We start from the raw sequence: 23,362 nt of genomic DNA, 5'->3' as shown, positions 1-23,362 counted from the left end.
CTGTTTAATTGCAACAACATCCCTATGAAGATAATCTTATCCACATGCTATCAATAAAGAAACTGAGGCCTGGAAAAATTAAGTAACTTGTCCAAGGTCACCTAGATAGCAAATGATAGAACCAGATTTGAATCCAGGTCCCTGACTCCGAAACTATTTTGTCTACCTTGCGAGACTACTCCAAGAGGAATGAACTTTAGACTCAAGAGGGATTAATATGAGGACTTGAAGCTCCATGTGAGTGTGGATGCTCTGAGAACTAATCCAGGGATTCTCAAGTGTTAACGTGGAAGAATCACTTGGAGACCTTGTTAGAATGTAGATTCTGGAGCCCATCAACTCTGGTTTTTTTTGTTTTTTTTTTTTTTGAGATGGAGTCTTGCACTGTCGCCCAGGCTGGAGTGCAGTGGCGTGATCTTGGCTCACCGCAACCTCCGCCTCCCAGGTTCAAGCAATTCTTGTGCCTCAGCCTCCCAAGTAGCTGGGACTACAGGTGTGAGCCACAGCACCCAGTCTGGAGCCCATCAACTGTTAATTCAGTTGGTCTGGGATGGTGCCTGGGACCCAACTCAGTATTTTCATAAGCACTTCAGGTGATTATTCATGCAGCTGGTCCTTGGATCGCACTTTGAAAAACACCATTCTAGCTGCTTAAATTATTAAGTCTTCTAGTTATGATAAATTACATCTTGAAGGTGAAGAGAACTTAGAAATGATGTTTTGAAAATATAGTTGTTGGGCTGGGTGCGGTGGCTCATGCCTGTAACTCCAACACTTTGGGAGGCCGAGGTGGGTGGATCATCTGAGGTCAGGAGTTCGAGACCAGCCTGACCAACATGGAGAAACCTCATCTCTACCAAAAATACAAAATTAGCCGGGCATGGTGGTGCATGCCTGTAGTCCCAGCTACTCTGAAGGCTGAGGCAGGAGAATAGCTTAAACCCAGGAGGCGGAGGTTGCAGTGAGCCAAGATGGCGCCATTACACTCTAGCCTGGGCAACAAGAGTGAAACTCCGTCTCAAAAAAAAAAAGAAAAAGAAAAAGAAAATATAGTTGTTGACTTTGAAGGATCATATGTGAAGGGGCATGTTGCAAGAAGGGTAGGCAAATGTTCAGCAAATGTTCCTGATTTCAGGAAGGTGGATTCTGTAAAAACTGATTGATGAACTAGACTTCATTGTGCCTTTGGAGAGTCAGTCCATCATTCAAAATAACGTTCAAGGAAAGGTGGGAAAAATGGAAGCTGTACAGTAGTAAAATTCAGTGGCCTACTAACTGGTAATCGGAAGAAAGCTTTCTAGTAGTCTGTGTCCTCCATCTTGTTTATCCCCATTCTCTCCTCACTTAACAAACACTGCTCAACCTTTAGCATCACTTTCTCTTAAGGTATTAGCCTGAATCAGGTTACTTTGTTACTTGCTTGCTTTTTTGTGGGGAGGGGGAGGTCAGGGAGTGGGGCATGTGGTCTCGCTCTGTCACCCAGGCTGGAGTGCAGTGGTACAGTCATGGCTCACTGAAGCCTCAACCTCTCTGGGCTCAGGCGATCCTCCCACCTTAGTTTCCTAAGTAGCTGGGACTACAGCCACATGACACCACACCCAGCTAATTTTCATAATTTTTTTGTAAAGACAGGGTTTTACCGTGTTGCCCAGGCTGGTCTCAGACTCCTGAGGCTCAAGTGATCTGCCCACTTTGGTCTTCCAAAGTGCTGGGATTGCAGGCATGAGCCACTGCACCTGGCTGTTACTTGTTTTTGTAGAACCACATTCTTATCCTTCAGAGCGCTTACTCAGTGTGTAATTACACAGTAGTTACAGTGATTATTTGATCAATGTTTTTGTCCTTCATTATAGAGTAAGTTTTATGAGAGCAGGGAATGCATGTTTTTGCTTTTCATTGTATCATTAGTACCTAGCCCAGTGCCTAGCATGTACCAGGCTTTTCATAAATTTGTTGAGTGAATGCATGCATGCTTACCTTGCCTTTGTTCTTTTTGGAGTTCAGTGAAGACATGATAGCACCCTGAACCAATTAGCATGGAAATCAAACTGGAGAGATTTAGTAGAAGAAGAAACAACACTCTAAGCTTCACTGTAAAATAATAGACTGAATTTATCCAATGTGACAGGACTAATTGAATAATTTTATGTGTCCAAAAAAGCCAGCTGCATGAGGATAAAATGGGAGATGTGTTTGGACAGCAGCACAAGTGAGAAAGTCATGGAGGTTTCCTGAGAAGTATAATGTAGGAGAAGCTGAATCTGTGATCTCACTTGAGTATTATGTTCCATTCTGGTCCCCACATTTTAAGTTGTAAAGTAGCCCAGCCAGAATTCATTCATGGGCACATAATCTAAGATATAAAATAGTGAGGAAACTTGAAACCATGCCATTTGAGAGATACTTAAAGAACCCAAAAGATGTTTATTTTAGAAAAGCAAAGACTCGGGGCTGTCATCACGTGTTTAATAGACTCTCATTTGGCAGAGGGTCAGATTCTCCCTGTGTGGCCTTAGAAGGTAAAACAAAAAGTGGGTTAGATATTTTCAAGACAACAGATTTTAAGCTTTCAAGATATTATCAAAAAGACAGATTCTGGCTCTATGTGAAGACATTCCCAACTCTGCCAACTAAACAGGTATGGGGAAAAAAAAAAAACTGAAGGGAATGGCTGTGCAGGACTTCTGATTCAAAGAAGCGAGGTAAACAGCAACACTTTGTTATTACTAATCTGTGCATTTATACACGTTACTTTTTACAAGGTGCTTTCACACATCATTGGGCTAGGTGGTATTTTTATACAGGAGGAAGCTCACCCAGAGTCTTAGCTATCAAATCACAACACTTTCTTTCCGTAACACTGTTCTTTCTAAAACAAAGCTAATGGAACGTAAAGCAAATCTGTTAGAACCCCCATTTGCACTCCCTCAGGGTTCCAGGAACAATAAAAAAGAAGATACTAGTGAAAACATGGTAAAAACAACATTTCTGGAAGCAAAGGAAAAACTCCAAAAATGGAATAGCTTACTTTTTCCATAAATGATTGAAAGATGAAGTGAATAAAGGACAGGAACTCTTCAGCAACAAAAACCATGTTCATAGAAGAGTGAAAAATTAGAAATTATTGGTAACAAATTAAAGATAGCTGGAAACAATAAATACAGCTTGTGAGATTAGTTTTCCTTGTTCGTACATGTATTCAACAATTATTATTGGAACACTTAGTATGTCTTGGCACTGTGCTAGGCGCTAGGGTTACAGTAGGAAACAATGTATAGGCCAGGTGTGGTGGCTTACAGCTGTAATCCCAGCACTTTGGGAGGCTGAGGCTGGTGGATCACCTGAGGTAGAAGTTCGAGACCAGCCTGGCTAACATGGCAAAACCCTGTCTTTACTGAAAATACAAAAATTAACTGAATGTGGTGGCACGTATTTATAGTCCCAGCTACTCAGGAGCCCGAGGCAGAAGAATCACTTGAACCCAAGAGGCAGAGGTTGCAGTGAGCCAAGGTGGCACCACTGCACTCCATCCTGGGTGACAGAGCAAGACTCCATCTCAAAAAACAAAAAACAAGAAAAGGCCGGGCGTGGTGGCTCACTCCTGTAATCCCAGCACTTCGGGAGGCCTAGACAGGCAGATCACGAGGTCAGGAGATCGAGACCATCCTGGCTGACATAGTGAAACCCCATCTCTACTAAAAATACAAAAAATTAGCCGGGTGTGGTGGTAGGCACCTGTAGTCCCAGCTACTCGGGAGGCTGAGGCAGGAGAATGGTGTGAACCCAGGAGGCGGAGCTTGCAGTGAGCTGGTATCACGCCACCACACTCCAGCCTGGGCGACAGAGCGAGACTCCATCTAAAAAAAAAAAAAAAGAGAGAAATAATATATAGAGATGGCCTCTACCTCACTAGATCTTCAGACTTATACGGGAAACAAACATTAAAGTATACAAATGGTTTTTTTTTTTTTTTAAGATGGAGAGATGGATGGAGTTTTGCTCTGTTGCCCAGGCTGGAGTGCAGTGGTGCAATCTTGGTTCACTGTAGCCTCCACCTCCTGGGTTCAAGCGATTCTCCTGTCTCGGTCCCCTGAGTAGCTGGGACTACAGATGTGCTCCACTATGCCCAGCTAATTCTTTTATTTTTTAGTAGAGGTGGGGTTTTGCCACGTTAGCCAGGCTTGTCTCGAGCTCTTGGCCTCCCAAAGTCCTAGGATTACAGGTGTGAGCCACTACGGCCAGCCCCTACAAATTCTTAATTATAAACTCTGGCAGGTGTCATGAAGAAAAAATACAGAGTGCTGTGTGAATGCCCAACATAGGACCCTAACTTAGTGCAGACAGTCATGGAAAGGTTCATTTATTAAACCTAGATTTGCCATGATTTTAGTCCTAGAAGATGAGGTGACCACGTGCCCAACTCTGTCCTTATAGTGCTGACCCATGACCACGTGCTCTTCCCCTTTTAACCCTGGCCTTATGTGGCCGAAGCGCTTTTCCTTGGTTTCTCCTTGCGTAGCTGAAACGGGCTGGCATCTGAAAAAAAAAAAAGTATTTAATACCAAAGAACAAAAGGAAAGTAGTATTGACACTAGTGTTAAGATGATCTCATCTTGAGAAAAGTTGTACTAATTATGATTAGTTTTAAATGTCCAGTTTGCTTTGCTTAGAACATGTAGTGAGAGGGGAGAAGGTGGTGGTGGGGAGAAAAAACCATAGCAAATTCACTTATTTAGCACAATTTTATTGAACATCCTATGTGCCAGGCACTGCACTGGGCTCTGGAGATAGAGTGATAAATGAATGGCTGCTGAATTAGGATAGCCTTCCTATTATGATAATGTTCGGAGCCCCAAACCATCCCTTAACAAAAATATTCTTTTTTAAAACTCCAGTAAGTCTCTTGTACATCCTTTTTTAGATAAGAACTTTGGCAGGATCCAGCATAATCAACACATAATATCCCACCCACACTAGCTAAGTGAAACCTGAAGGAGAGGTTGCCTGGTTTAGTATCCCACCTTAAAACCAAGGATCAGAGAAAGAAAGGGCAAGTAATGGCTGTGATTTCTTTCTTTGCCAATAAATAGACCTCTTTTCTGCTTTTAGGAGCATGGCAATAAGAGTATACAATTTGATGGGACTTTTCGATGGGGTGTGGTAGTCAGGAATAACTATCTAATTTTTGTAGCTAACTTAGAAATCATTTTGCAGTAGGTGGGGTGCGGTGGCTCACACCTGTATTCCCAGCACTTTGGGAGGTGGAGGCGGGCGGATCACGAGGTCAGGAGTTTGAGACCAGCCTGGCCAATATGGTGAAACACCATCTCTACTAAAAATGTAAAACATAGCCGGGCATGGTGGCACACGCCTGTAGTCCCAGCTGCTCAGGAGGCTGAGGTGGGAGAATCGCTTGAACTGGGAAGGCGGAAGTTGCAGTGAGCCAAGATCGCACCACTACACTCCAACCTGAGCAATAGAGCGAGACTCTGTCTCAAAAAAATATATATATCATTTTGCAGCATACTGGTTTCCAATGCTACTTTAATCATCCTTGACACCTTCCTTTTTGTTACTTTCCTCCTATGTCCTGACTTACAATTAATCACCAATTCTTTTCTGTCCTGTCCTAAAGATCCCTTGAAATGCAACTAAGTTCACTGTTCAGCTAACTTTTTGTTTTCCGTAATAAGACTTTCACAATGAAAGGCGGGTGGTTTTGCATCCTGGCATTATCTCATCAAGACCTGGTCTCACACAGTTCACAGAATGGCTAGTTTGAGTAGCTCTAGTCAAAGCCACTGTCATCTCCCCTAGTTGTTAGCGGTGGGGTGCTTTCTGAATCACACAGTAGCCAGAGGGAATTTTTTTGTTTTATTTTATTTTATTTTGAGATGGAGTCTTGCTAGGCTGGAGTGCAGTGGCGTGATGTCAGCTCACTGCAAGCTCCACCTCCCGGGTTCGTGCCATTCTCCTGCCTCAGCCTCCCGAGTAGCTGGGACTACAGGTGCCCACCACCATGCCCGGCTAATTTTTTGTGCTTTCAGTAGAGACAGGGTTTCACTGCATTAGCCAGAATGGTCTTGATCTGCTGACCTCGTGATCTGCCTGCCTCAGCCTCCCATAATGCTGGGATTACAGGCGTGAGCCACGGTGCCCAGCCACCAGAGGTAATTTTTTAAATGCAGATATAATGTTACTGTCTTGTGGAATCCCTTTAGTAGCTTAAACTCACTCAAAGGATGAATCCAAAAACCTAGCCAGGGCCTGTCTCAACACAGTGTTGGAAAGCAGTGTAGTAGAGAGTAGTATCTCCCAAGGTGTAATTTCATTTTATTATTTTTTTAAATTTATTTTTTGAGACAGAATCTTGCTCTTTTGCCCAGGCTGGAGTGCAGTGGTATGATCATAGCTCACTGCAACCTCAACCTCCCAGACTTAAGCAATGCTCCTACCTCAATCTCCCGAGTAGCTAGGACTACAGGTGCTCACCACCATGCTCAGCTAATTTTTGTATTTTATTTTTTAGAGATGGACTTTCACCATGTGGCCCAGACTGTTCTCAAACTGCTGGGCTTAAGTGATTTGCCCGCTTTGGCCTCCCAAAGTGCTGAAATTACAAGCCTGAGCCACAGTGTCTGGCCCTAAGATGTGATTTTAGATGTTATTGAGAGAGAATATAATACGCAATCGCAACATGTTGATATTTAACTTCTCTTTTTATCTTTCTGATTATGTCAAAACATCCTTTCTGCTAATTACCCACATTGTGTTCCTTTTCGTGACTAAATCTTTTATGCTCATGAGACCTCAGTTTTATCGATTTGTCACTCTCAGTAAGATGGTCTTTTGCAGCTCACCAGGCCTTGGTTTGACTTCTGAGCCTACACCTACTACTTATGTTAAATCACTTAACTTTTTGGGCCTCTGTTTTCTCCTGTTAAATGTTTTGTTGTGAATATTGAATGAGCTTACTTATGTAAAAAACTTAGTATAGGCTGGGCGTGGTGGCTCACGCTTGTAATCCCAGCACTTCGGGAGGCCAAGGCTGGTGAATCACCCGAGGTCAGGAGATCGAGACCATCCTGGCCAACATGGTGAAACCCCGTCTCTACTAAAAATACAAAAATTAGCTGGGCTTGTTGGCGAGCGCTTGTAATCCCAGCTACTTAAGAGGCTGAGGCAGGAGAATCACTTGAACCTGGGAGGCGGAGGTTGCAGTGAGCCGAGATCATGCCACTCCAGCCTGGACAATAAGAGCAAAACTGTGTCTTAAAAAAAAAAAAAGAACCTGGTATAGTGTTGTAATAGTTAACTGTAATAGTTGTCTTTTTTTTTTTTTTTTTTGGACAGGGTCTCACTCTGTTGCTCAGGCTGGAGTGCAGTGGTGCCATCATGGCTCACTACAGCCTCGACCTCTTGGGCTCAGGTGATCTTCCCATCTCAGCCTCCAGAGCAGCTGGGACTATAGGCGCGAGCCACTACGCCCGGCTAATTTTTGTGTTTTTTGTAGTAGAGTTGAGGTTTCATTGTGTTGCCCAGGCTGGTCTTGAACTCCTAGGTGCAAACGGTCTGCCCACCTCAGTCTCCCAAAGTGTTGGGGTTATAGGCTTGAACCGTTATGCCTAGCTGTTATTGTTAACTTTTACCAGGCATTGTACTGAGCACTTCATATGCATGATTTTCCTTGCTCCACAGAACAGTACTTTAGATTGATATTGTAATTATCTCTATTTTACAAAGGAGGACACTGAAGCTTAAAGAGGTGATACACCCTTCCCACTGTCTCACAGCTAATAAGAGGCTGAATTGGGATTCAAACCCAGACTTTCCGAACCTGAAATTCTTGAACTTGGCCTCTACAGAGTACTTTTTTTTTCTTACTTTTTATTTTATTTTATTTTTTTGAGATGGAGTCTCACTGTGTCGCCCAGACTGGAGGGCAGGGGTGTGATCTTGGCTCACTGCAACCTCCACCTCCTGGGTTCAAGCAATTCTCCTGCCTCAGCCTCTCAAGTAGCTGGGATTACAGGCGCCCGCCACCACGCCTAGCTAATTTTTGTATTTTTAGTAGAGATGGGGTTTGTTTCACCATGTTGGCCAGACTGGTCTCGAACTCCTGACCTCAGGTGGTCTACCCGCCTTGGCCTCCCAAAGTTCTGGGGTTATAGGCATGAGCCACTGCGCCCGGCCCTTTTTTTTTTTTTTCTTTTACAGAGTACTTTTGCATATATTTTAGGTGCTTAATAAATGTGAGTTCCTCTTTCTTGTCTTCTGCTATTATCCTTATCACTTTCCAGTACCTCTTTCTGTATCTTTTTACCCTTTTCTTCTGTCTTGGAGCAGAAGAAAGACTCTACAACTTCACAGCCATTGTGTCTCTGTTCTCCACTCTTTTCTCTGACATCAAAAACTCTTCATTATTGTTTTCCAGGGCTTTTTCAGTCTTCTCTCCATGCATATTTCCCCATTTTGGAAAAAAAAAATTCTTCCTTTCTTTCAACATCATGGTTCTCAACAGGCAGTTATTAACTTCTGTTTGTTTCTCCTCTACTACCTGCTCTTCAGTTCTTGCCACCTGGTGTTCTTCCCCTCATTAATCAGGGACACAGGAGGAGAAATTTGCCATTTTGTGTAGGACAGACAAGAGAAAGGGAGTAAGGAATGTGACAGATAAGGATTAATCAGGAAGAGACATTGGGGAGTTCAGACCAGTTGACCTTTGTTTCCTCTGTGAACTGTGGGCAAGTTTATCTGCTGGGAGGGGATTGAGGGATTGGAAAACCTCCTGTGGGGAACAGGAAAGACTGCTGGCCAGGAGAATTCAGAGGACTGGCAAAGTCCTGCTAGAGTGGGCACTGCTGGCAAGGTGACAAGTTTCTTTCTGTCCAAGCGCAGCTGCCATAGTATATGTATGGATAAGGGAAAATGTCAAATTCGTCCCGAGATAAGATTTGACAGGACTTGTGTAGTGGAAGGACAAGGACATGGGCAAGGGCATTGTTGAAGTGGCCACCTGTGAGGCAATGGAGGCAAGAACTAGAGGGCTGACAACTGAAAGTGCAGAGGTGGGGACTGTGACCCACACAGATTTGATTTTGAGGTATTCGGAAGGCTTGCTATTCCTTCGATGAAAATGTCTTCAGTGCCTGCTGTTACCAAGACTTGTTAGGAGTAACTATCTGGCATTCATGTAATGTATTAGGGCCTTGTCCTAGTATTTGCTGTGTTTGTAGCAATTTGCCAAGCACAGGGGCACAAAAATAGAATCAAGACGCAGCCCTTGCCCTCAAAATCTTATAGTTTATAGGTGAAACTCACATAAACTTTGTGGAAACAATATGGAAGGGTCACTTCATCTATATGGAGGTCTGTATCGAGCAAACAGGAACAGAGAGTTGAGAATTGACTCCCCGAGAACACCTTGCATGGAGGTTGCGGTAAACTTTTCACCTCTGCTGCTTTCCCTCTCACAGATGGTGAGTTCCTTGGGCAAGTTACTTGTACAGTGATCTGTGTGTTCCAGGTACTTGGTGACATTTTTTAAAGCTGTATTAATGGCTCTTTGTTCCCAGGTGGAAGAAGCTGGGCAGGTGTTCCTGTTAATGAAAAAGGATTATCGAATCTCCCGAAATGTTCGCCTGGCTTGGTTCCTCAATCATCTGCATCAAACTGTGCAGGCCACATCCCAGGAGGTGCTGGTGAGCCCTAGACACATGAAAGATGTGAGGGGCCAGCCCAAAAGGATCTGTTTTTTAGGAGAGTGCTGGAAACAGACAGGGAGGGAGACTAACTCTGAGGGCTCTAAGTCTGGTTAGGGCAAGGGACTGCCTACAAGATGATGGAAATTTAAAAAAATAATTTTTCCAGAGCGTGAGAGGAAGAGTATATGGTTAGATTGAAGGAGGTGGAGCCATTGATGTGTCATTTGGGATATAGAAGGCAGGTCCTGGGAAGAAAGGGGTACTTCCCTGATCCTTTCCTTTTCTTACCATCCTTATTTTCAGCTTCAGTCTGAACAGGAATTGGAAGTCCTCAGTGTCCTGCCCCCTGGGTGGCAACCAGATGAACCAGTGGTCCCAAGGCCATTCCTCCTTGTACCTTCCACCCGAGTCACCTTCCTGGCTTGGCAGTATCGGTTTGTCATTGAGCTGGACCTTAGCCCATCTACTGGCATTGTGGTAAAGGATTGAAGGGAGACTATGGGAAGAAAGGATAGGGTGGGGGGTGAGGAGAGGGAAAGGCCTGTGGGGAAGTGAAAAATGGTCCCAGCCTACCATTTTGGAGAGAAGACAGGCTTATAAAGGAATGGTGGGTGCTTAAAAACAGAACTGGGCCAACCGTGGTGGCTCATGCCTGCAATCGCGGCACTTTGGGAAGCCGAGGTGGGCTGATTGCTCGAGCTCAGGAGTTCGAGACTAGCCTGGGCCACAAGGCAAAACTCCCTCTCTATAAAAACTACAAAAATGAGCCAGGCATGCTAGCATGCACCTGTCCTAGCTACTCGGGAGACTAAGGTGGGTGGATTGCTTGAGCCCAGGAGGTCGAGGCTACAGTGAGCCAGGATCAGGCCACTGCGCTCCAGCCTGGGCAAGAAAGCAAGACCCTGGTTTTGTTGTTTTTGTTTCCAAAAAACATCCCAGAAACTGTTCCATGTATGGCACTGTATTTGGGTGTATGATCAGCCATAAGATAAGGGTCCTACTGACCCATGGAAGCTGCATGTTTCTGACCTCTGGTTAAGGCTGCCTTTGGACGCCCTTGAGCGCTCTTTCTCTGCCCTCAGGATGATTCCACAGGGGAGATCTTGTTTGATGAAGTTTTCCATGCCCTGTCCCGCTGCCTAGGCGGGCTGCTTCGGCCCTTCCGAGTGCCTGGATCTTGCATCGACTTCCAGCCTGAAATCTACATAACTATCCAGGCCTACTCCTCCATCATTGGACTGCAGTCCCACCAGGTATTGCATCATCTCTCCAAGTTTGTACCCTCAGACCAAATTTCTGTTAGTCCTCTGACCAAGTCCTTATCCTGTCTCTGCTGTTTGTCCCCAAAATCCCCAGCTCTGCTGGCTTCTTGAACCTGTTTTCTAGTCATTCTCATGAGTCTCTCTCCTCTTGAGAAGAACCAGTTCCTCTGGACTTAAAGGGCTTTCCCATAGACTTTGGGTCAGTTGGTGTTGATTGGACAACTGCCTTTTTCACCACTTCTGTAAATCTCTGGTTCTGACCACTGGATGTCTGTTTTCTCTGTTCCCCCCTTCTCCTTTAGTTCTATTGGATGGTTTGCTGATGTGCTGTACCCTCAGGAGATGGTCTTTTGGAAGAGTTTTGTGATTTTCAAAGACAACAAATCACCCAGAAATATAATTGGTTTCAACAATAGAGGAGGGTCATTTTTTGGTTTTTTTGTTTTTTGTTTTTTTGAGACAGAGTTTTGCTCTTTTCGCCCAGGCTGGAGTGCAATGTCACAATCTCGGCTCACTGCAACCTCTGCCCTCCAGGTTCAAGTGGTTCTCCTGCCTCAGCCTCCCGAGTAGCTGGGATTATAGGCACTCACCACCAGGCCCAGCTTATTTTTTTAATTTTTATTTTTTATTAAAGACGAGGTTTTGCCATATTGGCCAGGCTGGTCTTGAACTCCTGACCTCAGGTGATCTTCCTGCCTCGGCTTCCCAAAGTGCTGGGATTACAGGCGTGAGCCACCACGCCCAGTGTGGGTCATTTGTTTTTTTGAGGGCCATGTGAACTGTTGGGTATAATACTGACCCGCACAGATAATTACAGGGCTTATCCAGCACTCAAGGAGGCTATCACAAGACACTCCTTTTGGAGAATGGCCAAGTCTGTTACTGGAATATCTGTTTTTGACTTAGATAAGCATTGGCCCAGTTTCCCCTCATCTGCTTTTAACCACCCTTAACTCATTGGTAAAGGCTTTCCCTGAAACTGTCCCTGATGGCTGCATTGTCACCTTAGCTATCAAACTGGCTTTGAGAGAGAAGGTATTGTGAGCAGGATCTAAGGGTCTGAAACATAAATCTACAAAATTGGTACATACCTGGATCTCAGGGCAGGGATTGCCAACCCTCTGCGCTAGTTTAAAGTGCTTTCCTAGTATAGCTGTTAGGACTGTCAGTTGTGGGCTGCATCCCCAGATGGGGGCCAGGTTTTGCAGGCACTGATAGCCAAGGCAGGGAGAGCATGGATGTTAGATAATCACTCAAAACTTGGTTCAGGTTGGCAAACACTTAATGAAGCCTGATCTATACCAGGCCTGAGCAGGTCCTGAACACACAGATGAATCAGATCTTGTCTTTCTCCTGATGGGAAGAGTTGAGAGTTTAGTGGGAAAGACAGATATTAAAGGGAGGTAATTGCAGTTGAATGTGATAAGGGCACCGATGAGATGACTCAGGTGCTATTGGAGCACCAAGAGGGAGCACCCAACCAAGCATGGGGCCACAACAGAGAAATCTTTCAGACCAAGCAGCATTTGTTTTTTGTGTTTTTGAGACAGAGTCTTGCTCTGTTGCCCAGGCTAGAGTGCAGTGGTGCAACCTTGGCTCACTGCACCCTCCACCTTCTGGGTTCAAGTGATTCTCCTGCCTTAGCCTTTCAAGTAGCTGGGATTACAGGTGCCCACCAGCACGCCCAGCGAATTTTTTTTTTTTTTTTTTTTAGTAGAGACGGGGTTTCACCATGTTGGCCAAGCTGGCCTCGAACTTCTGACCTCAAGTGATCCACCTGCCTCTATCTCCCAAAGTGCTGGGATTACAGGCATGAGCTACTGTGTCTGGCCCAAAGCAGCATTTGAACTGAGTTTTGAAGAAAGAATTGAGGTTAACCATTCAAAGAAGGGGAAATGGACTTTTCTGACAGAGGGACCAGCAAAAACAAATACATGGTACTATGAACCTGTACTCTCAATCACAGGTATTTTAGGGAACTACATATTATTCAGTGTCAACAGAGTAAAATTTGAATGTGGAAAGGGATGGTAAAGAGACTGTAGACATAAGTGGGAGCTGGTTATGAAAGGCCATGAATGTGACGCTAAGGACTTTGTGCTTTATTCTATGGGGGAGTTCAGTGTGAAGAATAAGAGCACTGGATCTGGAATCACATTGCCTGTGTTTGCTTCCTGGTTGTACCACTTACTGGTCGTATGTCCTTCGCAAGTTACTTAACCTTTCTGTGCATCTGTGTCCTTTCTCCAAATGGGGATATTAACATTGCCTATATCATATGGTGATTGAATTAATTCATGTCAAGCACTTAGAACTGTGCTTGCTACATAGAAAATGTGCAAATGTTAGCTATTAAAATAATTAGTCATAGGTGGTGGAGAGCCATTGAAAGTTTTAAACGGACAGTAACAAGATCACATGTGTACATTGGGAAGATTACAGTATTTTGTGGCTAATATGGAGGATGGATTTGGGGACAAAGTCTGGATGGGAGAATAGGTGAAGATTATTGTAGCATGGGTGAGAGGAGGAGGCCTGAATAAGGACAGCAGCTATAGGGAAGGAGAGGATTTCGTCAGTTAAGCCCCAGGGCCACTTGGCCGCCCTGAGCCAGACTTTTCATTTTCTCTGTAGCTTCCTCAAGATGTATCCTGGCTGGGCACAGTGGCTCACGTCTGTAATCCTAACACTCTGGGAAGCCAAGGCAGATGGATCACATGAGGCCAAGCATTTGAGACCAGCCTGGCCAATGTGGCGAAACCCTGTCTACTAAAAATACAACAACAACAAAAAATTAGCTGGGTGTGGTGGTGCATATCTGTAATCCCTGCTGCTTGGGAGGCCAAATCATGAGAATCGCTTGAACCTGGGAGGCAGAGGTTGCCACGAGCCAAGATCACGCCACTGCACTCCAACCTGAGCAACAGAGTGAGACTGTCTACAAAAAAAAAAAAAAAAACAAGATGTATCCTGTTAAATCACAGCATAGCAGTGCATGCCTGTAATCCCAGCTACATAGGAGGCTGAGGCAAAAGGATTATTTGAGGCCAGGAGTTTGAGACTAGCCTGGGCCACAGAGTGAGACCCAAAAGTCTCAAAAAAGTTAGTTCATATATATAATACATGTTCATCAAAGAAGATTTGCAAAATACATTAAAATATAAAGAGAAAAACAAAACTCATCTATAATACAATACTCAGAAACAACAGCAGTTGTTTCTGGATATTGTATTAAATTCTAACCTTTTTGTTTTGTTTTGTTTTGTTTTGTTTTGTTTTGTTTTGTTTAAGACAGAGTCTCACTCTGTTACCCAGGCTGGAGTGCAGTGGTGCAATCTGGGCTCACTGCAACCTCCACCTCCTGGGTTCAAGTGATTCTCCTGCCTCAGCCTTTCAAGTAGCTGGTACTACAGGCACGTGCCAGCACGCCTGGCTAATTTTTTGTATTTTTAGTAGACACGGGCTTTTACCGTGTTGGCCAGGATGGTCTCCATCTCCTGACCTTGTGATCTGCCCGCTTCAGCCTCCCAAAGTGCTGGGATTGCAGGCGTGAGCCACTGTGCCTTGCTTAAATTCAAACATTTTATGGAATTTTCCTCCCTCACCTCCATCTCTTTACCCAAAGAGAAAGGGAGAATCAAGAGACTCATTCTAGACACATGATTTTATGTCCTGTTTTTTGTTCTGTTTAAGACATAGGGTCTCACTCTGTCACCCAGGCTGGAGTGCAGAGGCATGATCATAGCTCAATGTAATCTTGAACTTCTGGGCTTAAGTGATCTCCCACCTCAGCCTCCCAAATAGCTGGGACTGCAGGTGTGTGCCACCACACCCAACTAATTTTTAAAAATTTTTTTGTAGAGACAGGATCTTGTTATGTTGTCCAGGCTGGTCTCAAACTCCTGGCTTCAAGTGATCCTCTCACCTCAGCCTCCCAAAGTACTGGGATTACAGGCATGAGCTGCTGTGCCTAGCCTGTCCTGCTTTTTTTTTTTTTTTTTTAACATGTAGTATGGGCGTTCTTCTATGTCACTAAATATTATTTGAAAACGTGATTTTTAATGACCTGTTAACTTACTGTTTCATAATATTTTATCATATGTTTAGCCAGTCCCTTCTTGGCCACTTGGGTTGTCCCAATTTTCATTATTCTAAACAATATGAATAGGAACGTCTTTCTCACCTTTTTATGGCTCCAGTTCTGCTCATTTTCCTTCCCATGGGCCTGTAGAGTGAGACAATGTCCCGCTTTCCCTCTTCTGGCTCACTCCACCCACTTTCCAATTGGGAACAGGGAGTAAAAAAGTAGTTGTTCCATAGGGTCAGGGTCCGGGAGAAGTGGGCATGTGGGGCAGGTTGTAGGAGTGTGATGGGGAAAGAGAGGTGAGATCCTGAGGGCCACCACAGGGACTGCTGGGTCTATATACAATTTTAGGATAGGGACACTTATTTGTGTTTGAAGTAGAAGAAAAGGAACCCATGGAGAAATAATGAAGATATTAGAGAGACAAAAGGCTCAAGATTTAGATGGACAGATTAGCTATAGGGAAAATGAGGAGGAAGAGGAATCCTTTCTTCAGCACCTTGAAGGAAGAACAAAGACACAGATGTAAACATTCAGTAGACTTTGGGGATGCTTTCAGAGAGTTGGAGAGTAGTGTACTCTCCAGGTTGGGGTAAGCAGGGCATTTCTATTGACTGACTTCCTTTCTCTTCGAAGAGGGCACAGGGTGGGAGTTACCTGCTGAGGGTAAAGGGAAGGAAGGAGCATTCATTAGGGGGATAAGGAGAGGATTTTGAGCTTAAGAAAGAGAGAAGGGAAGTTCTACCTAGAATAGTCAGACAAGAGAAAGAAAGGGCATCCAAATTGGAAAAAAAGAAGTCAAATTATCCTTGTTTACAGATGATATGGTCTTTTATTTGGAAAAACCTAATGGCTCCACCAAAAAACTATTAGAACTGATAAACAAATTCAATAAAGTTGCAAGATGCAAAATCAGCATACAAAAAATCAGTAGCATTTCTGTATGCCAGCAGCAGACAATGTGAAGAAGAAATCAAGAAAGTAATCCCATTTACAATAGTTTAAAATAAAATACCTAGGAATTAACTTAACCAAAGAAGTGAAAGATCTCTACAACGAAAACTTTAAAACATTGATGAGAGAAATTGAAGTGGACTCCAAAAATTGGAACTATATTCCATGTTCATGGATTGGGAGAGTCGATATTGTTAAAATGCCCACACTGCCTAAAGCAGTCTACAGATTCAGTACAATTCCTATCAAAATACCAATGACATTCTTCATAGAAATAGAGAAAACAATCTTAAAACTTATATGGAACCACAAAAGACCCAGAATAGCTGAAGCTCTTCTGAGCAAAACAAACAAAACTAGAGGAATCACATTACCTGACTTCAAATTATACCACAAAGCTATAGTAATCAAAAACAGTGTGGTGCTGGCATAAAAACAGACAACATAGACAAATGGAACAGAATAGAGAATGCAGAAGCCATGTATCTACAGTGAACTCATTTTTGACAAAGATGCCAAGAACATACATTGGGGAAAGAACAGTCTCTTCAATAAATAGTTCTGGGAAGAATGGATTTTCATATGCAGAAGGATGAAACTAGACTCCTATCTCACAAAAATAAAATCAAAATGGATTAAAAACTTAAATGTGGTCGGGCACAGTGGCTTATGCTTGTAATCCCAGCACTTTGGGAGGCCAAGGTAGGTGGATCATGAGGTCAGGAGTTCAAGACCAGCCTGGCTAAGATGGTGAAACCCCATCTCTACTAAAAAACTACAAAAAAAAAAAAAAAATTAGCTGGGCGCGGTGGCAGGCACCTGTAATCCCAGCTACTCGGGAGGCTGAGGCAGGAGAATCGCTTGAACCTGGGCAGCAGAGGTTGCAGTGAGCCGAGATCGTGCCACTGTACTCTGGCCTGGCCTACAGAGTAAGACTCCATCTCAAGAAAAAAAAAAAAAAAGACTTAAATCTAAGACCTCAAACTATGAAACTACTAAAAAAAAAATTGGAGAAACGCTCATGACACTGGACTAGGCAAAGATTTCTTTTCTGTTTTTTTTTTAAACCACAATCTAGCAGATTAACTCAACATCCTGCTCTATTTAATACTGTTCAGCAGAAGGAAATAACTAATTTCAATTTTAAACAAACTCATAAAACAAAGGAAACAAAACCATCTCACTACAGGCCTTTGACAAAGAACGTGAGCCATTTGCTATAGCTGCCAGGCGTCAGTGTATGGCAAGGAACAGGGGCTTCAGGATGCCCAGGCAAGGCCTCTGAGGTGGGGTATATTGGGGTTTTGGGGGGTCTTGATAGCACTGAGTTGCTGAATCCTGTGCTGCCCTGCCTGAGTGGGGAGCAGGGTGAGGGAGGCCATTCCTCTTCTGTAGAAAACACCAACCCCCAGTCCAGGGACTGGCAGCTGAACTGGTGACTGTAAAGCCTGATCTATATGAAATCAAAGGCACATGTGGAAATCCACTCCCAGCAAAGGGGGAGTCCTTGGGGGAAGCCAGCTGGGCTTCTGGAGGGTCCCCTTTGAAATGTCAGCAATTGAAAAATACAACCTAAAAGTGATGGAGGACCTGCAGGGAACTTTATTCTCTCACTTCTGTCTTCACAGGGGGCGCTGCCCCTTGGAAAGACCAGGTTGGCTTCTGGCACAGGTATCCCCCATCTTCTTGGGCACATGTGGCATTGCCAGCAGGCCAGAGAGGGTGGCTGACAGTGTTGGCTCTAACCTGACCCAGGGGGCCCAGTTAGGATCCCCTCTACCCATGGCAGGGGTGATTGCTACTTCTCCATGGTTCATGCGTAAAGCTTCCAGCCCTTTCCAGCTCAGGGAACACATGCAGAATGACAGTCACCCAGCAGACTGGAAACTACCTCCTCTCCAAAAGTCTGGCTCCTGAACACCCTCCTCCCTGGGAAGGGCTTTTGCCCCTTTGTGATTGGGCAGGAACCAGAAGAACAGTTTCTCTGCTTTGCCATGTCTGCAACCCAGGGCTCAGCCAGCCCCACATCCTCTGTCAAGCACTGAGCTCCAGCACTGTCCACACAGTGGAAACCAAATGAAATGACTTTGGCTTGTGGAGGGGGAAGAATGCAAAACAAAAACAAAAGCAAAATCACCTGCCCACAAGATACAGCAGAAAAGTTCATCCACTATCTTTTTTTTTTTTTGAGACAGAGTCTCACTCTGTTGCCCGGGGTTAGAGTGCAGTGGTGTGATCTTGGTTCACTGCAACCTCCGCCTCCTGGGTTCAAGCAATTCCCCTGCCTCAGCCTCCTGAGTAGCTGGGATTACAGGTGCCTGCCACTAAGCCCAGCTAATTTTTGTATTTTAAGTAGAGACGGGGTTTCACCATGTTGGCCAGGCTGGTCTAGAACTCTTGACCTGGTGATTTGCCCGCCTCAGCCTCCCAAAGTGCTGGGATTACAGGCGTGAGCCACTGCCCCAGCAACTTCATCCATTGTCTATCCACCTCCCATGTAAGGTGGAACACCCAGCCCCCAAACAACCCCTAAAATGAGACCCAAACCAAAGACCTGATGTATAAGCCCCAAATCAGTAAACCTCTCCTGAAACAGGCAAAGGAACTGCCTGCCCAGAAATACCCACAATAGTCTGCAGATTATAAAGAGATCAACAGCTTCACCCACAGTCTGCATAAACTCTGGTACTGGCTCTGTTCTCCATGGAAGGTCTCGCTGTGTTTCCTAGGCTGGAGTGCAGTGGTGTGAACACAGCTCACTGCAGCCTTGATCTCTTGGGCTCAAGTGATTCTCCTGCCTCAGACTCCTGAGTAGCTGAGACCACAGGTGTATTTCACCACACTCAGCTAATTTTTAGGTTTTTTTTGTTGTTGTTTTTTGTTTTTTGTTTTTTTTTTTAATAGAGATGAGATCTCTACCGAGCTGGTCTCTAGCTCCTGGGCTCAAGCGATCTTCCCACCTTGGCCTCCCAAAGTGCTGGGATTACAGATGTGAACCACTGTGCTTAGCTCAAAGATTTCTTGATAATACCCTGCAAGCACAAGCATCCAAAGCAAAAATGGACAAACAGGATCATATCAAGTTAAAAAGCTTCTGCACAGCAAAGGAAACAATCAACAAAGTGAGGAAACAACTCACAGAATGGGAGAAAATATTTGCAAACCACCCGTCTAACAAGGATTAAAACCAGAATATATAAGGAGCTCAAACAACTCTATAAGAAAAAAATATATAATAATCTGATTTTAAAGTGGGATTTTTTTCTTAAAAAATCTCAATAGACATTTCTCAAAAGAAGGCATACATATGGCAAACAGGTATATGAAAAGGTGCTCAACATCATTGATCATCAAAGAAATGCAAATCAAAACTACAATGAGATATCATTTCACCCCAGTTAAAATGGTTTTTATCCAAAAGACAGGCAATAACAAATGCTGGTGAGGATGTGGAGAAAAGGTAACCTTGTGCACTGTTGGTAGAAATGTAAATTAGTACAATCACTATGAAGAACAGTTTGGAGGTTCCTCAAAAAACTGAAAATAGGCCGGGCGCGGTGGCTCACACCTGTAATCCCAGCACTTTGGGAGGCCGAGGTGGGTGGATCATGAGGTCGGGAGTTCAAGATCAGCCTGGCCAACATGGTGAAACCTCATCTCTACTGAAAATATAAAAATTAGTTGGGTGTGGTGGCAGATGCCTGTAATCCCAGCTACTTGGGAGCCTGAGGCAGAGAATTTGCTTAAATCTGGGAGACAGAGATTACAGTGAGCCGATTGCACTCCAGCTGGATGACAGAGTGAGACTCCATCTCAAACAAAAACAAAAACCCGAAAATGAGCTACCATATGACCTAGCAATCCTCACTCCTAGGTGTATACCGAAAAGAAAGGAAATCAGTATATGGAAGAGATATCTGCACTCCCATGTTTATTACAGCACTATTCACGATAGACAAGATCTGGAAGCAGCCTAAGTGTTCATTGACAGATGAATGGATAAAGAAAATGTGGTACATATACACAATGGAATACTATTCAGCCATAAAAAAGAATGAGATCCTGTCATTTGCAACAACATGGATGGAACTGGAGGACATTGTGTTAAGTGAAATAAGCCAGGCACAGAAAGACAAACTTGGCATGTTGGTACTTACTTGTGAGAGCTAAAAATTAAAGCAGTTGAACTCATGGAGAGTAGAACGATGGTTACCAAAGGCTGGGAAAGGTAGTTGGGGAGGTGGAAAGGGGAGATGGTTAATGGGTACAAAAATAGAGTTAGAACGAATGAATAAGATCTAGTACTTGATAGCACAGTAGACTGACTACAGTCAACAGTAATTTATTGTACATTTAAAAATAAAAGAGTAAAATTGGATTGTAACACAAAAAATAGGATAAATCCCTGAGCTGGGCTAGGCATGGTAGCTCATGCCTGTAATCCCAGCACTTTGGGAGGCCGAGGTGTGTGGATCACTTGAGGCCAGGAGTTTGAGACCAACCTGGCCAACATGGTGAAACCCCGTCTCTACTAAAAATACAAAAATTAGCTGGGTGTGGTGGCCCATGCCTGTAATCCCAGCTGAGGAAGTCTGAGGCACAAGAATCGCTTGAACCAGGAGGCGGAGGTTGCAGTGAGCCAAGATCACATCATTGCACTCAAGCCTGGGCGACAAAGCAAGGCTCTGTCTCAAAAAAAAAAAAAAAAAAGAATGGGCGATACCCCATTTACCATGATGTAATTGTTATTTGTATTCCTGTATCAAAATATCTCACGTGCCCCATAAATGTATACATCTTCTATATACCCACAAAAATTTAAAAAAAAATTTTTTTTTTTGATACAGAAAATTATCTGTAGCCCAGGCTGGAGTGCAGTGGCGTGATCTCTGCTCACTGCAACCTCCACCTTCCAAGTCCCGGTTAAGCAATTCTCTTGCCTCAGCCTCCCGAGTAGCTGGGATTACAGGTGCCCACCACCATGCCCAGCTAATTTTTGTAAAATTGAAAAGATCCAGAATAGCCTCTGTGTATACAGAAGGTAGGCGTCTCCATGGTGACAGCTGATCTTGGGCTGGTCAGTATGCTTAGAAATAAAAAAGCATTAAAAAGTATGAGAATAAAAGAGACTTTGCCAGGCTGAGGAGGGCAGCTCATAAGACATCCTGTAGACCAAGGTAGAAGAAGCTATTAATAGAAGATCTTATGGTGCCCATGTAGGGGTTGGGGAAGCCCAGTGTGGAGGACCCTAATCAGAGGGAAGTTGTGACCCCAGATAAAGATGACTAATGACTAGGGACCTGGGCGGAGGACTGATGGAGATTGGATAAGGGGGAAATTGGTTGTGGAATCATAGACCCTAGTTGGGTAGGAAGTCAGGATCGTCTAGATGGAGCTATGGAGAATAAACAGAGCAGAAGTGTAGTGGTCTGTGCCCCCCTGACCATCCTGTCTCAGTCTTTCCCTTGTGCTTCTTAGGTGCTGGTACAAGGCTGCCTCTTGGACCCGTCCCAGCAGGAGGTGTTCCTGCAGCAGATATATGAGCAGCTCTGCCTCTTTGAGGATAAGGTGGCCACCATGCTGCAGCAGCAGTATGATCCCCAGAGCCAGGTATGTAAGAGAGAAAGTGGGCAGAGGCAACTTAGAAAGAGGAGCAGCTAAGGACAGAGGGCAGAGAGGAGGGATAGTCCAAATAGGGCAGAAAAAGGCTAAGAGCTGGGACAAAGTGAGACAAGGATAAGCATGCTCATGACACGCTTCCTGTTGGAGCAGGACTCAGATATATTCCCCAAAACACAGATTCTTTCAGGGAGAAAATGTGAAATCCATTTGTTTGCATTTTTTTTTAGCCCCAGATCTTCTCCTCCAGTGTATCTGAGAAGGTGTCATGTGTGGCTTTGACCTCTAGTTAGCATTTTGTACAACCGGGGATAAAGCTGCCTGGGCCCACTAGACTTCCCTGTCTCATCACTTTGGGTACCTCAGAAGTAGCCAGGCAAATGGCAGTTCTGTGTGCCTGATGACTGGCATGTAATTTGATTGAGGTATAAAATATTTTGTAACAGTGATGGAAAAATATGGAAAGGGGCCCTTCTTGGCAAAAGATGGAGAAGCCTTACTTCAGTACAGTCTGAAGCTTCATCTGGTGCCGAACTCCCTTCGCCTCTGAAGTTCAGTATCTGAGCACACATGGGGAGGGAGCACAGTAAAGACTCAGTCACATAGTAGAGGAATTGGGGTCCTCACAGGATTCGGCCTGTCTGGCCTGAGAGGTGCTGAACTGTAAATTCTGGCTTTGCTATGGATGGGGCAGCAATGCCATCTGCCCCATTCTGTCTTTTCTGTAACTTGGGGCAGGCAGAAGACCAGTCCCCAGACTCAGGGGACCTACTGGGTCGGAAGGTAGGCGTCTCCATGGTGACAGCTGATCTTGGACTGGTCAGTATGATTCGTCAGGGCATCTTGGCGCTGCAGTTACTACCGTCAAACTCTAGTGCAGGTCAGTAGAAGGAATATTGGTGGGACTGGGGAAGCGGGGAAGAAGAGTGGGGCTAACTGCTAACAAAGATAGCAGTTCCAGGGAATCAGTGGGCCCCAGGGAAGAGGATCTGTTTCCTTGTTTGCAAAACGTATGTCTGTATTAGTGTGTATCAGGAACCCTCAGCTCTGACAACTCCCTAGAAGGAGTAGAGCTCCAAGGATATCACTTAGGGGAGGTTATGATCTGGCACTCAAGAGGAAGAAGCAGGAGGGTAAGGGAGAAGGAAAGGTGTTTGAAGTTTATAAATCTTCATAGTTTATAAAACTGCCCACATTGGTGGGAAGACACTGAGCCCTTCAGGGCCCTGTCAGTTGGGTGCCTTCCTGTGACTTTGGTCTGTCCAGTGTCTCCAGGTCTGATCTGGTGTTTCCTGCTCCAGGGATTATCGTGATCACGGATGGGGTGACCAGTGTTCCTGATGTTGCTGTCTGTGAGACGCTGCTGAACCAGCTTCGCAGTGGCACTGTGGCTTGTTCCTTTGTCCAGGTGAGGACTTTTTAGGAAGGATGAGAGAGAAATGGAATATCTCACACAAAGGTGGGATGGCTGGTTACTTTCTTACAGGCAGTGATTTCCCAGGTAAAGTCAATTACTTAGTTACATGGGGGGAAGGAGTCATGTCTGGAAGGTAGGTAGCATGGTAGGAGAGGACTTCATTTTTTTCCTCTTTCCTTGGGATTTTAGAAATAGATGTTAAAGCAGAAAGAATGCAGAATTTGAAATCTGACAGTCATTTCCAGTCCCACCTCATCCCGCAGATTAGTCATTATTGTTTTGAGTGCAAGGGTCAGAAAACCCGCTCAAACTAGCTTAAGCA

The 23,362-nt window shown here is 44.5% G+C and overlaps 1 protein-coding gene across 4 annotated transcripts in view; it reads left to right on the top strand.

Annotated features, from left to right (window-relative positions):
• The window catches only part of SZT2 (SZT2 subunit of KICSTOR complex), a 61,672-nt gene that overhangs the window by 3,621 nt on the left and 34,689 nt on the right, over positions 1-23,362 (top strand). For 3 of the 4 annotated variants that reach the window (XR_012089685.1, XM_037998113.2, XM_007979096.3), the window contains exons 2-7: positions 9,576-9,701; positions 10,008-10,181; positions 10,787-10,957; positions 21,483-21,614; positions 22,362-22,503; positions 22,925-23,031. Coding sequence is in view for 3 of the 4 variants with exons in the window: in XM_037998113.2 (XP_037854041.1) it covers positions 9,576-9,701; positions 10,008-10,181; positions 10,787-10,957; positions 21,483-21,614; positions 22,362-22,503; positions 22,925-23,031 (852 nt within the window). In the remaining variant the exon portion in view is untranslated. The remainder of the gene's footprint in view (positions 1-9,575; positions 9,702-10,007; positions 10,182-10,786; positions 10,958-21,482; positions 21,615-22,361; positions 22,504-22,924; positions 23,032-23,362) is intronic. The other variant, XM_037998110.2, reaches the window with a different exon arrangement.

Source organism: Chlorocebus sabaeus, chromosome 20 (assembly GCF_047675955.1).
Source record: "Chlorocebus sabaeus isolate Y175 chromosome 20, mChlSab1.0.hap1, whole genome shotgun sequence".
Classification (NCBI taxonomy): domain Eukaryota; kingdom Metazoa; phylum Chordata; class Mammalia; order Primates; family Cercopithecidae; genus Chlorocebus; species Chlorocebus sabaeus.
Note: the sequence above shows the minus strand (reverse complement) of the source record. Positions and strands in the feature narration are given on the sequence as shown.